Source organism: Centruroides vittatus, unplaced genomic scaffold, assembly GCF_030686945.1.
Source record: "Centruroides vittatus isolate TY-2023 unplaced genomic scaffold, ASM3068694v2 contig_2328, whole genome shotgun sequence".
NCBI classification, from domain to species: Eukaryota; Metazoa; Arthropoda; class Arachnida; order Scorpiones; family Buthidae; genus Centruroides; species Centruroides vittatus.
Window position 1 is genome coordinate 145,785 of NW_027121458.1, and position 15,815 is coordinate 161,599.

At 33.0% G+C, this 15,815-nt stretch overlaps 2 protein-coding genes across 3 annotated transcripts in view; one reads left to right on the forward strand and one right to left on the reverse strand.

Moving 5' to 3' along the window:
- LOC136971108 (zinc finger protein 271-like) overlaps positions 1–1,457 on the reverse strand; it is a 55,729-nt gene extending 54,272 nt beyond the window's left edge. For both annotated transcript variants that reach the window (XR_010880097.1, XM_067265586.1), the window contains exon 1: positions 1,329–1,457. Coding sequence is in view for 1 of the 2 variants with exons in the window: in XM_067265586.1 (XP_067121687.1) it covers positions 1,329–1,350 (22 nt within the window). In the remaining variant the exon portion in view is untranslated. The remainder of the gene's footprint in view (positions 1–1,328) is intronic.
- An 899-nt stretch (positions 1,458–2,356) lies between these two features.
- On the forward strand, positions 2,357–15,560 carry LOC136971113 (zinc finger protein 271-like). The gene is made up of 4 exons (XM_067265589.1): positions 2,357–2,618; positions 10,031–10,179; positions 13,068–13,266; positions 13,705–15,560. Exons 1-4 carry the CDS (start codon positions 2,597–2,599, stop codon positions 15,237–15,239), a joined length of 1,905 nt encoding a protein of 634 aa, XP_067121690.1. The 5' UTR covers positions 2,357–2,596; the 3' UTR covers positions 15,240–15,560.
- Positions 15,561–15,815: the final 255 nt, after the last annotated feature.

Here is a 15,815-nt window from a genome sequence, read left to right on the forward strand (position 1 = left end):
TCCGTTTCACATATTTTTGTCCAGGTGGTGTTTTGTCGATGTAAAAAATTTTAATTATCGATGTTTTTTCCTTAATTTTTCATTTTCTGATAATTTTTTATTTCATTTTTAGCATATTCATGCAATAATATTACTATAATAAGTTCATTAATGCTATAATAAGTTTATTCAGCTATAATATGTTAATGCATCATAAATATTCAAGTTATGACCTTCAGTTCCGATATTTTATATATTTTTTTAATTTTTAATTATTTTTTAAATCTAAAATATCAGCAAATGTTACATCTATTGCTACTGGTAATCATATGTTTATTACGAAAATAAATAATCTTGTTTGATATAAAATGAATAAAGTATATTAGTTCATTATATTAGTTGAAAGCAGAATAAAGTTCTATTTCAAACAAATGTTTGATATAATGTGCGATTATTTCACAACGAATAAACGTACATGCATAAATGTTATATCAAATTGTACAGAACAATATTGTACATCGTATTGGCTCAGTGACAATAAGAATGAAGTAACGTATTTAAAACTAACTATATTGATAAATATATGTGATTTTTTTCATATGAATAAAATAATAATTTAATTTTTAGTGAATTTTTAAAATAATATTGCCTGATTCACCTATTTTGACCTTGGCCGTTTTACAAAATAAGGGGGCGTGGCAAGCGGCAGGCTAAGGGTTAAACACACGAAGAAAACCCAGAACATTGCATGGTGACCAGTCCATTGGTCAGGCACAAACAGATGACCAACTACCAGTGTTCGACAGTTTTATTTATTCAGTTACTGGTGGGCTTAATTTTTGTCATAGTATGGAGACTTTTGGGACATCCGGTATAACAATGCTAAGTTAAGATAGTTAACATAATGAATTTGAGCATTAAATTCAATTAAGTGCCAAGGTGCCGGTTGTTGCTTCGTACCAAAGTGCACGACTACATGCAGTGCATGGAGAATAGGCAGTATACCGGTAACAGTAATAACTGACCTTTGGGGACAAATATCTCGCCAAGGGGCGTATATAAGGGTATAGTACCATTGATTTTTTTGCTGGTACAGAGGGTCTATAACACTCTAGGGGTATCAAATCCCTCGTTTAGAGTTCACATCTTACCTTTCTTTATATATTTATGTTACCACGCGTACGGTAACGATTAAAATTGTCAATTACCAGCGATACTGCCTTAACTACTCTGATATCGACGGTATCGATTAAACGTATTTCCAAGCATTGCGGATAAACGAAGTAAACACGATAATGCCAAACCGACTTATATTTATTTCCGTCATTTTAAGCAAATCGGGTACTTACTAACATCCGTTAATTCGCTCATCGTGTTATTAATCTTCTTATAAACAAAATAAAACCTCTTCTCAAAGCACGCGGTCCTACGCCGAAATTGACATTTACTTCTTCGATAAAGTGTTGCCACACCTCTTCAATTAATAATACAGCAATACTGTCCAAAGCGAAACCTGAATAAAACGGAAACCTGCCTAAGCGAAAAAAAATTATTGGAAACGGAGCGATTAGTTTATGTAAAAAGAAAATTCGTTCAAAACGGAAACTTATCAAACCCCCCAAAAAAATATTCGGAACCATGTGATTCCGATTTATGCGGGTTTTATTGTATGACTAAACATTTTTTTGGTTAAAACTCTTTCCGCCCTATAAGCACATCTTTTGGTAATTATGAGTTTGGCCCATTGTGGGTTTGGCCAAACCCATAATGTTGGGCCAAACCCAAACCCATCAAGGCCGGGTGATGAGGGATGCCCCGAAAAATCCCCAGGAATTTTTCGACCAAGTCCGGATTCGATCCCAGGTCTTCCAGAGTGGTAGGATGGCACCTTGATGGCTCGGTCATCCGGCTCCGTAATACACCGACCTTTGACCGTTGTTCGTAATTTTAAGTATTAACTAAATCGACGACATTATCGGCGTGCAGGACTAATTCGGCGACATAAAGTACGGTAAAATCGGCGCGGAGCACACGTCTAGCTGAAAAATAAAATTTTTCTGCCATTATTTTGTATTACTGATCGCACTGCAGTAATATAATCTGAAAAACTAGATATTAAATTATCCCAAAAGTTTTAAAATAAAAATCTCGGAAATCTGGCAACACTTAAGGAAATTCGAACGAGATGAATGAATATAAATTTAAAAATAATTCCGTTTTACTCATTATATTTATTTTACTATCGATATTCAAAATTAGCCATAAAATCATTTATACATTATTTTATATCTATTTTTTTTTAACATATTGTAGTTAGGAGTTATTATTATATTTATTTTTTTCGTCGAGTGATGGCGTCTCGAATTTACGCCGAAAAGTCAACTGGTCTCTATGAATGAGAAGAAAGCGGATAGAAATTTAAACTAACTTTTTACAACCAAATAATAATTAATAATTCTTTACAAATAATAACACTAATAACACGTGTTTCGGTGGCATTTACTTAATTTATCAAATTCTAAAATTAATTGCATAATAATAGTATGTGATAGGTTCGTATCATCCGCCTGACAGCGCGAGCTTTGAGAAGTTTTGTACGTGGGAAGATCGCTTCACGATGAATGAATCGGACGATATCGGTAAGTGTAAATCTTACGTTCGATACTGAATTAGCTTAATTATTGTATTTTAAACGATTTAATATAAAATTTTGGGTCCAAACTTCTCTTTGGAGCAGCAAGTGTTAGTGGGCAGCATCAAGGTACAATTACACTTCTGAATGAGTCAGTTGGACCTTATTTATCCATAGAAGCAAAAAAGTCAAAGGAGCCTCACCTGTAAGTGTGACCCTTGGTGAGATACGGTGCCCCGAAACCGGCCTACTTCTCGGGAGTTGTGTTGCTTCGTTAAGACCGTCACGTTTAATTATTTAGCCCAGGCAACTGTGCTGGAGTATTTGATGCTAGCAATGCTCCAACTGTAGTCTTGCACTTCAGTGTTTGCTATCATTTGCTCCTCAGAGCTAAGGTGGGGATAAGCCCCAAACATCTAAAACTATACGGCAAGCTTTGACTGATGTGGAGCATGGAGAATAGGCACACGGTAAAAACCGATATTTGGAGGTGAATATTTCATCGAGGGTCGCATGTACAGGTATGGCTCCTTTGACTTTTTTGCTCATATGGGGGTATACAATTATGTGGAGTGAGACCCTTCTTTCACTTCTACATAACACTAAATGCTTAATCTTGCTTTTAGGTGTTCTGCCTTTCACTGTATCCAGTACTCCATCCTCTTACTGTTTTCTTCTCCATTACCTCAATACCTTGTTCACTCTGAATGTCTTAAGAATGTTTCTTGTTTATGCTGTGTTCTAAAACCTGCTAATTGGACAATTTTCAGTCGGTTACATCCAGCATTCTTCTCTAGCATCACATTTTAAAGTTTGTAGTTATGTACTCTACCTCTGTAAAAGTAAAGACCAAATAGGAATCGTGAGTTTGGCTTTGATGCTTCAACAAGATATTCTGATCCTAAGTTTTTTTTTGGTTTGTTTGATTTTGCTAGATAAACCTGAAAATTGATCATATTTTTCAACAATCCTTTAAAATGTTTGAAAAGGACCTTTATAATTTGTATATTATACACAGTATATCCTATATTTAGTAAATATTTTAATTGTGCTGTTGTAAGCAATGCTATGCAGTTCTGTCCACTGTATCAGCAGTAAACTTCATAGGTTAATGTGTACCTAGGTAGCCCAAGATGGTGACTTGTCTTTGATTCTAGGGAACAGTGGGGACGCACGTTCTAGCCTAACCTAACCTAACTGTAAACCAAGATTGGACAGCACGCCAATCATTTAATACGAGAGAATTCTTGTCATACAGGCATTAGATTACAAGAAATGTCGCTATATTTGCAAGTGCTTTCGACAAGATTATTTTTGTCTTCTTCAGGTCGATAAATGTGGTTAATATCTTTTTTCGAATACAATTATCAAATTATTCCAACGGTATTAACTCTTTGGAATAAAATCAAAGATGGAATGGAACGTAAAGAATTTAAATAAAACATGCGCAACCTAACCTAACCTAACCTATTCTAATAAATTACCATAATTATTAGCAACCAAATTATTAGAATAGGTTAGGTTAGGTTAGGTTAGGTTAGAACGTGGGTCCCCACTGTTCCCCGTCTTCTGATTGCTGGAATCGGAGACGAGCCACCATCTTGGACTACCTAGGTACACATTAACTACTTCATATATAAACATTTTTTAATCCTTTGGTTATTGTCTACAGTCTGATAAGGACCAAACCGCCTCATCTAGAGTTGCAATTGTTGTGATCGGATATCATAAAGGGTTGATATATCCTATTGTTATTTAATCTTTCATACCGCATTCTAGTTTGTACAGTTTATTTATCTACATTTATTATACCATTTGGCATGGACCTGAACGGCTCTTTCACCAACCAACCAACTGTAAAAGATTGCTCTAGAATTCAAAGTTTTTTTAAATTTTTTCCTTATACTGGTATCAAGGTTGAAAGAGCACAGCCTAAAAGGAACAATACAAGATGCTTATGATAATCAGTAGAAATGGAAATATGCCTATTTTACTATGACATTTTACACTGTGTGAGTATGGGTATGTTATATTTATACAACATGAATTACAGCATGTAAAATGCTGTAATTCACACTGTAATAATGTAATTTACTATGATTGATTGATCAGTATTTAGGCATATAATATAGTGAGTGAAAAAGTAGATATATTTAAGGTCTTTAATGTACCATGACATTTTTATTTTGAAGTTTTCATAATATACAGTATTTTCCATATGATACAAGAAATTATTGTTAAAATATGAAAGTATGTCACTTGTTTTAATTTCAAAATTTAAAAAAAAAAATATATATTTTTCTTTTAATTTTTGGAACTATAATCTAGAAACAATACAATTCTTTTATTCCTATTAACATCAGAAAATACCATGAAAACAAATAAGTTTGTTAAATCATTTATTACACTCAATGGAACTTAATTTGTAACCTGTATATAAAATTTGGTTTATAATAACGAGTCTTTCTCTCATGAATATTTTGAAAAAAATAATATATGTGGAACAAACAGTAATAAATTTGTGACTTTTCTTGTTATAAATCACCATTATTTTAAAGAATATGCATTATGAAAATGCATTACGTATCTGCATTACATAGCAAAGACTTTTGTTTTAGGACAATTTTGTATGAATGTATAATTATTTTGTATTATATTTGTTATATTTAAAGAAAAACCACTCCAAAAAGCTTAAAAGTTTCATTAACTACTTATAATGTTTTTGGTTGTATTTTTTGTTTGGCCTAAAAGCTTTTCTTGAAAAATATTAAAATATGTAAAGTATCAATGTATTAGCCTATTAATACTTTACTATGCAAGTAATAGATACTCATATTACAGGGCTTAAAGTGACTCTCTTTTTTAGCTTTTTTAGCTTTTTTTCATAGCTCCTCTCTTTTTTAGCTTTTTCTGAGAAAAACTCACTTTTTTAGCTTTTTTCACTTCCCATGTGAAATTTTTTTTTTATAAATGCGCTCAGGAGCAAAATAGCGACCAGCACGTTCCCATATGCCTTATGGACCGTGCGCGACATGATAAGGCACTGTCGTATACACATGTAGTGTACTACATTTATATAAACTAACAAAACGAGGAGCTTCCCAAAGCTTGATACTCTGCACATGCTGTAGGAATTTGCACTTGGGTTCTCCTTGCTTGTATCCTTGTGAAATACCGATCTCCGCAGCACTTCGATATAATCACGCTGCATTAAGACATAAGTACACTTCTACTTCAGCATTAGGAGTGATTTTTATACAGCATTATTTTTAGCATTTGTATTTATTTAAGTGCAGTGGACAAAAGAAAGAAATAGATTTTATTTAATACTAACAGTAGAAACTCATGTTTTAGCAACGGAAAATCGTATAGAACCCAATACTTTCTGAAGTAAGTTGCTAAGCAAACTTCTTCCCAACCGCCTGCTATTCTTTAGCTTAAATGATGACATTACTCGTTTTTGACTACCGTAGAAAAACCAAAAATAATAATTGTTGAGCGATAATAAATTTGATTTCTACTGTTATTATTAAATAAAACGTTGTAGGACACTTGTTTCAAAGCTTGTATCTTTCTAGCACTCTGTAAAATTAAAGATCGAGCGAATCTCGTGCCAGGAAATACAAGATTTTAAACTAATATCCTAAATATTAATAACTTCTGTAGAGACAATCTTTAGACAAAGACAAAAGTTTGGTTTTAAGTGGGTGCTTATATATTTGACATGCACCATGGTTTTCTGCATTCTAATTGTGTCCTTCATTTTCCATTTCGACAAACTATAAAACTCTTCATGCACGTGCGCATTCGAACAGCTGCGGTCAATCCGGCACCAAATTAAAAAATTAATTTGTAAATATTTAGCGTCGAAAAACCGCTATTTCACTTTAATCTAGCTTTTCGATATGCTTCTAGTCGAACTCAGTCAAAAAATTAATTTAATTATAATTTATTGAAGATTTTAATATTTTAATATTAGAAAGTAATTAGCATAAATTACATGGTGTCATGTCTCATCTTCGCTCCCGTTCAAGTTTATTGTCCTATACATGCGCCGATGTTCGTTTTTACTTCTGCTGGGGTTTTATTTCAACCTCGACCATTTGGTTACGCAAAGTGGGAGACGGGCATCACGTGATTGCATACCTGACTTTTTACAAGTTTCCTTACCTCGAAAGAAACTTATATTTTTTCTCGATTTTAATTATTATTAATTAACTTTTTTGATGGATTCTTATATCTTTGTATTATCTTAAGTTGCAGATATCAATGCGTAAAACTTTATTTAAGAAATTGTTTTTCTTATATTTTAAAATTCAAAAATAAATTAAATATCGGAAATGCTAAACTATAAGTACAGTGTGTTTTACATTATCATTGCGAACAGATACAGCCAATTATTTTATAAACGTATTTATTATTTTAATTTTTATAAATTATTTAATTTGATGCAACGTGATCAATTAATTACTGTGGCGCGTTAACATGGGCATAACCAGGAAGGGGCATGTGTGGGCACACCCCTCCCAGTTAACCTGGTGCCCCTCCCCAGAAATTTCTTTTTCTTCTTCTTATTCAATTTAATATGGAGATTATAGCCTTTGCGGCTCTTTCTCCGATCGACGTTGCCAGTTGCTAAGCGAAACGGCTAGTGAGGCTAATGTAGCGCTCCAGCGCCGCCTTGTGTTGATTAGGAGTGATGGAGGCCGGCGGCCAGTAGATAGGTGTCAGCGTGCGCACCAGAGACATGTTTAGGGTCATCGTGTTGCCTAGGTCCTTGTGGGCTATAGTGTATTTGGGGCAATGTAGCCAGTAATGAAGTGTAGTTTGCGCTGCGCCACAATGGGGGCACCCCGGGGAGTCATGTAGATGCCGTGAGTAAAGGAAAGCGTGTAACGTGGCCGTCTCGGTCCGGAGCCAGGCCAAAAGCTTCTCCGCATGGCGAGATGACGCGCAACTGTACCTCCAGGGGGCGAAAGGGTGTAGGTGGTCCTGGCCTTTGTTGCGGAGCACCGCTGACCAGGAATCCGTCAGGGTGCCGATGGTGGTGTCCTGCAAAGCCCGGGTGAGGTCGCGTGGCGTGAGGGGTTTCCAGATGGAGCCACAGAGCGGGTCCCCAGAAAATTACAGCCTTCTAGGCCCCCCATAACAAACTCTGGCTACACCAATGCGCGTTAATTAATATGGAGGCGAGACTCGATTCAATTACTTTTTCATTTCAGACGTTAATTACAGTGTTATTTTAATATAATTTTATACATAATGTATGTTTATTATAATTAATAAATCTATATAAGAATAATATCTGTGTCTAATAAAACAAAGCGATTATAAAAATAAAAAGCGTGCGTTCCATCTCGATCTTTTGTAAGCGAAATTTTATGATTTTAATTTTTTTAAAATGAGATTTTTATTTATAATTTCTGTAATTTGTTCTATAAGAGCAAAAAACTAAACTTATCAAATATCAACTCTCTGTAAATAATTTCATCATTTGCTTATTAACGTCAGATTTGTTAAATTTCATGGGATTGTATTATTTTTCAACTTCAGGGTAGTAGAAAGCTTTGTATATTTTCTCCCATAAAAGTAATAGACTCTGCCTGTTCCCCACTGTGAAGGACAACAAACTGCTAAATGTTTAATTACATTGTTTTCACAAACCCTCTTCTCTGTCAGTTGTGGGTCGAATGACTAACAAATTGTTTTATTGTATTCAGGGGAATAGATTTGTGAGACTAGTATTACCAGTAATGAATTCTGTAATTTTATTTTTAATCATTTAAAAAATATTGATAAAATTACCAAATAAATGATTGGGTCACAATTACTAGTGGTATTGCTATATAACAGACATGGGCAAATGCGACTCCGAGAGCCGCATGCGGTCTCGGAGTCGCATTTTTGAGTTTTATGTGGCTCTTGCTGAAAGTGTTAATTTCTGCCTTTTATTATTATTTTTACAGTTTTATTTCCACAATTTTGTGAAAATATGTTTATTAAAAAAATTCAATACTTGTTTTATATTATATAATAAAATCAAGGTACAGAACTGCAGTACAGAGTAAAAAAGTACAGAACTGCGGCTCCCATGCATTTTGCAAAACCTACATTTCGGCTCCCACTGAACTTTTGCTTGCCCACCCCTGCTATATAATGAACATGCAACCCACTGATTCTGCCAGAAGTTGTTTTTTTTCTTCTTTAATTACATTTTTTTTATGAAGAAATCAAAAAATGTACCTTGAAATAAATGGCATTTGAAATTTGGCATGTTATATGGAAACACATTCTGGTAGTTATGTTACTATTCCATTTGCTTTGCTGTGTAATGGTGGGAATTCTGTATGGGGCACATGAAAACTTAATGCGGGCCTGTTCTGGCTTAATGCAGTCTTACTGGTCACTTTTCTGGAGTATAAACTCAGCCTAACCATTTTCATATTTAATCTTATCAGTCCACTTAATAATCAATCTAATATCATATGCAATGTTATTGATACAAAATATGTGTGCGTTTGTGTGTTTTTTTAATAACGCCTGTTTTCGTTCATTTTAACACTATTAGCTTTTTTAGCTTTTTTTCAGTGTAAACTCTCTTTTCTCACTTTTTTTTATTGCCATGACTGCTTTAAGCCCTGTATAAGCTTCTCTTACTGCTGTTGCTCAAAATACATTCATGCCAAAATTAAATATAATTAATATAGTGAAACCTTGCTAAGTTGAACTGTATTAACTCGAAGTTCTCAGAAGATCAGGGCACAATACATAGGATTTACTATATAATACTGTCTCATTAAGTTAGACTTTTATTGATACGGTGTGTTCTCAGCCTTGACAATGCACTCAAAACTGCCGTAAGTTGTATACAATTTTGTAGCCATCCTGTGAACAGATTCTTGAATAATGGCTTGATAATGGGAAATTTATGGCCTTGAAAAATTTGAGAAAATCAGATATTAAACTTGTTAACTTGAAACTCTAACTCAATGTAGGGATTTTTCTTCTTTTATTCCTTAAACTTCAACTTAGTAAGGTTTTACTGTATGTATTTTATGCTAAAAGTGTCATAATGTATAGGGTATGTGTAAAATGTTTGGTCAAACATACCTAAAGTCAGTTTGTTTTTTAAGCTATAATTAAGCAAAGTTTTAATAATTAAGTTGTGGAACTTGACACAAAGGTTAATTGACACAATAGTATTAGTATTAAAATTTTTATATTCTTATCTTGGCAAAAGATAATGCTTAACTGACTATTTATAGGGTAAATTCTTTAAATTCTGTATTTTAATTGATAAAAATGTGATTAATTCTAGCCTGAAAGTATTCCAGCTATAGACATGTTTCTCTGTTTAGGATGTTCTAAAAATGATTGCTTTTTCCAATTAGCATTTGTTTACTGAAATTTTTATTTTAGATTTTGAAAATATTAGATTCAATATTAAAAAGGAACCAAAATGGGATGAAGAAAATGAAGAATCACATCAGTACAATTTAGAATTGGGTTTTGAAGATATGAAAATGATGTTAAAAATTGAAAAAGAAGAAATTGATCATGATATCAGAGTAAGTAAACATATTGCTACATTAATATTTATTTCTTGAATCAGTGAATAAGATTAAAAAAAAAGAGTGTACTATAGATTACCACCTATGGAATTTCAGGACTTTGATTATATATTTGAACTCAGGGGACCAAGACGAGTTCAACGATACCCTATTTTTGGACCGGAGACAAAAAGTAAAGAAGTTATCATACTTTTTAAGTTACCATATTTTTTAATGCTCTCACGAAGACGGCACCATAGTTGCTAGTACTGCCATCTTGCGGTAAAGTCTGCAAACCATGACGTCGGACTACGGTCATCACCAGTAGGGTTAAACACGCGATACAAGAGCGGAGAGAGCGACGCGACTTCCGATCATCACGCGATCGCCATTTCGGTTAATGTTACTTATGGCAGCGAACATGGCGGCCGTTTCCCATTGTTCATGCTCCCGACTGACCTCCCGGAGGGGAGCCGCTCACACGCCTCCATGTGCTAAATGTCACTAGTTATTGATTCACGGTAGTTCTTGAACAAAGTAAAAAAGGGGGGAAACGTCTACTAAAGGCAATTTTAACGGCAAGCGACGTGATTCCCTATCATTGCACAATCGCTGGAAAAAAGTATGATAACTTTATTATTTCTCGTCTCCGGTCCAAAAGTAGGGTATCGTTGAACTCGTCTCGGTCTCCTGAGTTCAGATATATACTCAAAGACCTGAAATTCCATAGGTGGTAATCTATAGTATCCCCAAAAAAAATTCATGGACATTTTGATATTAGTCAAAATTTGAGAAACAAATAGTCTATAAAATAAAATATATACAGGATCTTGAAGGAAAATGGGCAATTATAAATAAATAGATATTAACTTTTGAATATTTTAAAATCAATTTTCATGTACAAGATTTAAAAAAATATAGTTTGCCATTTATGTTTTGAGGCTGTCATTAACCGAATGACTGTTAATATACAAACACTCGTCATATCTTTGAAATATGTTATTTGTAGTGATGTAACATATTCTTGGGTATGTTATTTTATGCTTGACAAATTTCTTTCTTAGATCTTCAATATTTTGTGGGCAATTTCTGATCATTATGCAATCAGTAACATACCTATATGTTGTATCACACTATACATTGCATACTTTGAAAATGTGAAGGGTGTTTGCGCATGAATAAGGGTCACTTTGTTTGATGTCATCTTCAAAACATAAATGGGCATACTGTGTTGTTCAAAATCTTGTTCATAAAATTTACTTTTTTAAAATATCTATAGTCACCTATTTTTCTGCTGGACTAGTAGATCTAAACAATGAAAAATACCAGATTATACGTAAACTGAACTAATGCTTGGGATCTCATACTTTGAAGCTACTTCATAGGTTAGTGGATTTCAATTGGATTGTCACAATGACACTTCAGATGCCACAAAATGGGTTGATGGAAGAAGGCAATGCAATGCTTGGGTAAACTTCCAAGGAGGATTGCCACCCAGGAGGATTTTCTATGGGAAACTGGTGAATATTTAGATGTTAGAGACATAAAGGAAACCTAGAAAACTCCACAATACTAGCTGATTGCTGAGATGTGAACCATGACCAATGTCCAGTTGTTTCAGCCATAAGTGGGGCTGGAACCATGAAATATAGTGCTGAGCATTGCCATTACACTTCTTACATGTATTACTAAAAGTGCAGTAACTCCATATTGATAGAGAGCTTTTTTCAGCATCCCTATTTAATTTGTGGGGTGCCAAATAAATTTTACATCAAATCAGTTCAAAACTTTCTGGTTTGATCATACATAAGTTAAGTAAATAATATATTTTTATATAACGATCAACCAATGCCGAATTATCAGGCTAGCAAATGGCTATAGTAATATTAATAATTTAAGATAATTTGGTACTAGAGTTAGGCATTAGGTGCCATCTCTTGCTAAATTTAATAATTAGAATTTAATTAAATAATTTAAATAAATTTAGACCTAACTGGAAGAAAAGAAACGGCCCGAAGCGGGACTCGAACCCGCAACTTCTGCTATCCGTGCAGACACGTTACCAGTTACGCTACCCAGACCTTCGATCCGCCTTCCTCTTCCAGCTGATATAAGATTACCATACGACCATTGACGGTCATTACAATGCCAGCTGGGGACACATTAATTGCCCATGTCCTCCCAAAGGTACTCAACCCGGCTATCGCAATTCCGGCAAGGCATGTATATATATATATATAAATAAACAACTACTAGCCCATTATAGATAACGATCAACCAATGCCGAATTATCAGGCTAGCAAATGGCTATAGTAATATTAATAATTTAAGATAATTTGGTACTAGAGTTAGGCGTTAGGCGCCATCTCTTGCTAAATTTAATAATTAGAATTTAATTAAATAATTTAAATTTAAAACAATTAATGTGTCCCCAGCCGGCATTGTAATGACCGTCGATGGTCGTACGGTAATCTTATATCAGCTGAAAGAGGAGAGCGAATCGGAGGTCCGGGTAGCGTAACTGGTAACGTGTCTGCGCGGATAGCAGAAGTTGCGGGTTCGAGTCCCGCTTTGGGCCGTTTCTTTTCTTCAAGTTACACCTAAATTTATTTAAATTATTTAATTAAATTCTAATTATTAAATTTAGCAAGAGATGGTGCCTAACGCCTAACTCTAGTACCAAATTATCTTAAATTATTAATATTACTATAGCCATTTGCTAGCCTGATAATTCGGCATTGGTTGATCGGTATCTATAATGGGCTAGTAGTTGTTTATTTATATATTTTGTAATATATAATATATAATAATATAAAAATTTACTATTAATATGTTGATTTTAATAATTACAGATATATTTTGTATTATATATATATTGACTAATCACAATTATATATTCTATATAGATGCAGAATGCAGAAGAAATTATATTTATGAATGGAAGTGATGGCTCTTGTGATGATCATACTTTTGAAATGAAATGCTTTTTGCCAGAAAATCAGACTGAATCAATAATACCTCATTGTGAAATATATCATGATTCTTCTTCTAAAGAAAGTCTTCCAGGAGCTGAGTTTAATAATAATTTAGTTATAGATAACAAAGGTACTTTTTTCGATATAAATTTAAATATAATTTATTTGGATTTTTCACATCAACACAATATAATTTTATAGTTGCTACTTGCTTTAAATTTTTATAAGTTTCATTCATTCTGAAATGGAAAAACTTTAAATAAATTTAAACATAATTTAAATTAATTTAAACCATTATTTTAGTACAGTATTTTGATTTTTAGATATTAATTTTTTAAACTTTTTCCAGAATAGATCCTTTTAATTTTTAATAATTAATTAAACAATAAGTCTTCTAATCCAGTCTTGAACTAATACCAAATGATCTGCCGCACTATTGGGGTTTAATGTATATTATAGCCCATAATACAGCATTATTTGATGTTAATAATTAAATATTTAAATGAGCTTTTGAATTCTTGATGCTAAACATTTAAAAAATGCTAATGAAGGTATTTAAATTTTACAGGATATGAATTTTATGAAGATCAAGAGAAAAGTATTTACCATAATGATGAAATTAATGGCGGTATATCTTATGATATGTATGAAAGAAAAGTTCCGAGTCTGGGAACATTAGAGTTGGACATAATTAATTTTGCGAGAGGAAAACTATTTCAATGTAAAATTTGCAAAAAAAGATTTATTTGGAATCAGACATTAAAATGCCATTTACTAGTACATAATGGTAACAAACATATTAAATGCAGATTTTGTCAGAGGAGGTTTGCTAGAAAATCTGTTTTGAAAAAGCCAAAGTGGACTGCTTACAAGAAAAAATATCTTCAGAGGATTCGGAAGAATTTTTATTTTTACAATTTACACTTCAAGATAAGGCAATTAACGAAGATTAGAAAAAGGACTTACACTTGTAATATTTGTAATGCAAGGTTTTTTATATATTCTAATTTAGAGAAACATAAAAATTTGCATTCTGTAAATAAGTTTCATTGTAATGTTTGTAAGAAGAATTTTACATATAAGTCTAATTTGACAAAACATCAAAAATATCATTGTGGAAAGAGGCCATTTCCATGTGGAATTTGTGAGAGAAGATTTAAATATGAATCAGATGCTATAAGACATCAAATATGTCACACTGAAGAGAAACCATTTCAATGTGATTTATGTGGAATGTGTTTTAAGACGAAACTGGTTTTATTACAACATGAAGAGTGTCATTCAGAAAAACAGCAAGAGAATCATAAGCCTTGCTTAAAGGTACGTCGAAAATACTATTATGGTGAAAATCGTTTTCAATGTGAAAATTGTGGAAAGTGTTTTAGATTTTTGTCAAGCTTAACAGATCATCAGAAATGCCATTCTGACGAGAGACCGTATCAATGCGAACACTGTGAGAAAAGTTTTACAAGGAAACCGGATTTAAAAAAGCATCAGATATGCCATTCAGATGAAAGACCATTTCTTTGTGAGCTTTGCCAAATGTGTTTTAAGTCAAAAAAAGTCTTAATGCAGCATCAAAGATGTCATTCTGAAAAGAGTCCTTTTCAGTGCGAGATCTGCGGAAAAAATTTCAACCGCAAATCGCATCTAACAACGCATCAAAATTATAATTGTGATAATGGGCCTTTTCAATGTGATTGTTGCGACAAGAGTTTTAAATCAAAATCTTGTTTAACATATCACCAGAATTGTCACCCCGAAGAAAAATCTTTCCGCTGTGAATTTTGTGAAAAGCGTTTTAGAAAAAAATCATATTTAACCAAACATTTGGTATGCCATTCTGCCGATAGACCATACCAATGTATGGTTTGCAACAAAAGTTTTAAAACTATGTCAAACTTAAAAGAGCATCAAGATTATCATTCAGATAAAAGACCTTTTCAATGTGAATTTTGCAAAAATTCTTTCAGGAAGAAATCAAATCTAACAAAACATTTAGTATGCCATTCTGCAGAGAGACCTTTTCTTTGCATGATTTGCAATAAAGGATTTAAAATTATGTCTAATTTAAGACGTCATCAGAAATGTCACATGGCGTAAACATCAAAAAATGAAAATAAAAGGTAAATTGTTTTTATATAGTAACTTCCCACTAATTTTTTAAAATCATTTTGAGGATGATTTATACTTAAATTATATTTGATATCATGTTTGGATTGATATATCCATTACCATCTAGAATTTGTATTAATACTGAATTTGTATTTCCATGTTAATGGAAATAAATATGAAGTCAGACATTGCAATTATAGTACAGTATTTTTCAAACAAATTTAAAAATGCTCAAAATAGTGAGACCAGAACAAACATTTTTCTAGTAGTTGCCATATTTTTCTTACATGTGTCTAAAACTTAAGGCTGTAGGACATTTATACATTAATAGAGAACTATAGATGAATGCAGACAAATATGGCAAGAACCCTATTATTTGATGTCTGACACTGTAATATTTTACATATCAAAGCAATAAAAAGTCTTCGGTGAAAAAGATACATACAGCAGTTGAATTTAGGTGGAGAATGGATGGAAAGGGCTTACCAATACACAGGCAGAGACCTGTCAGTAAGGATTATGCCCATTTCAAATTGTGATGTAGCATTCAATATTGTGAAAGAC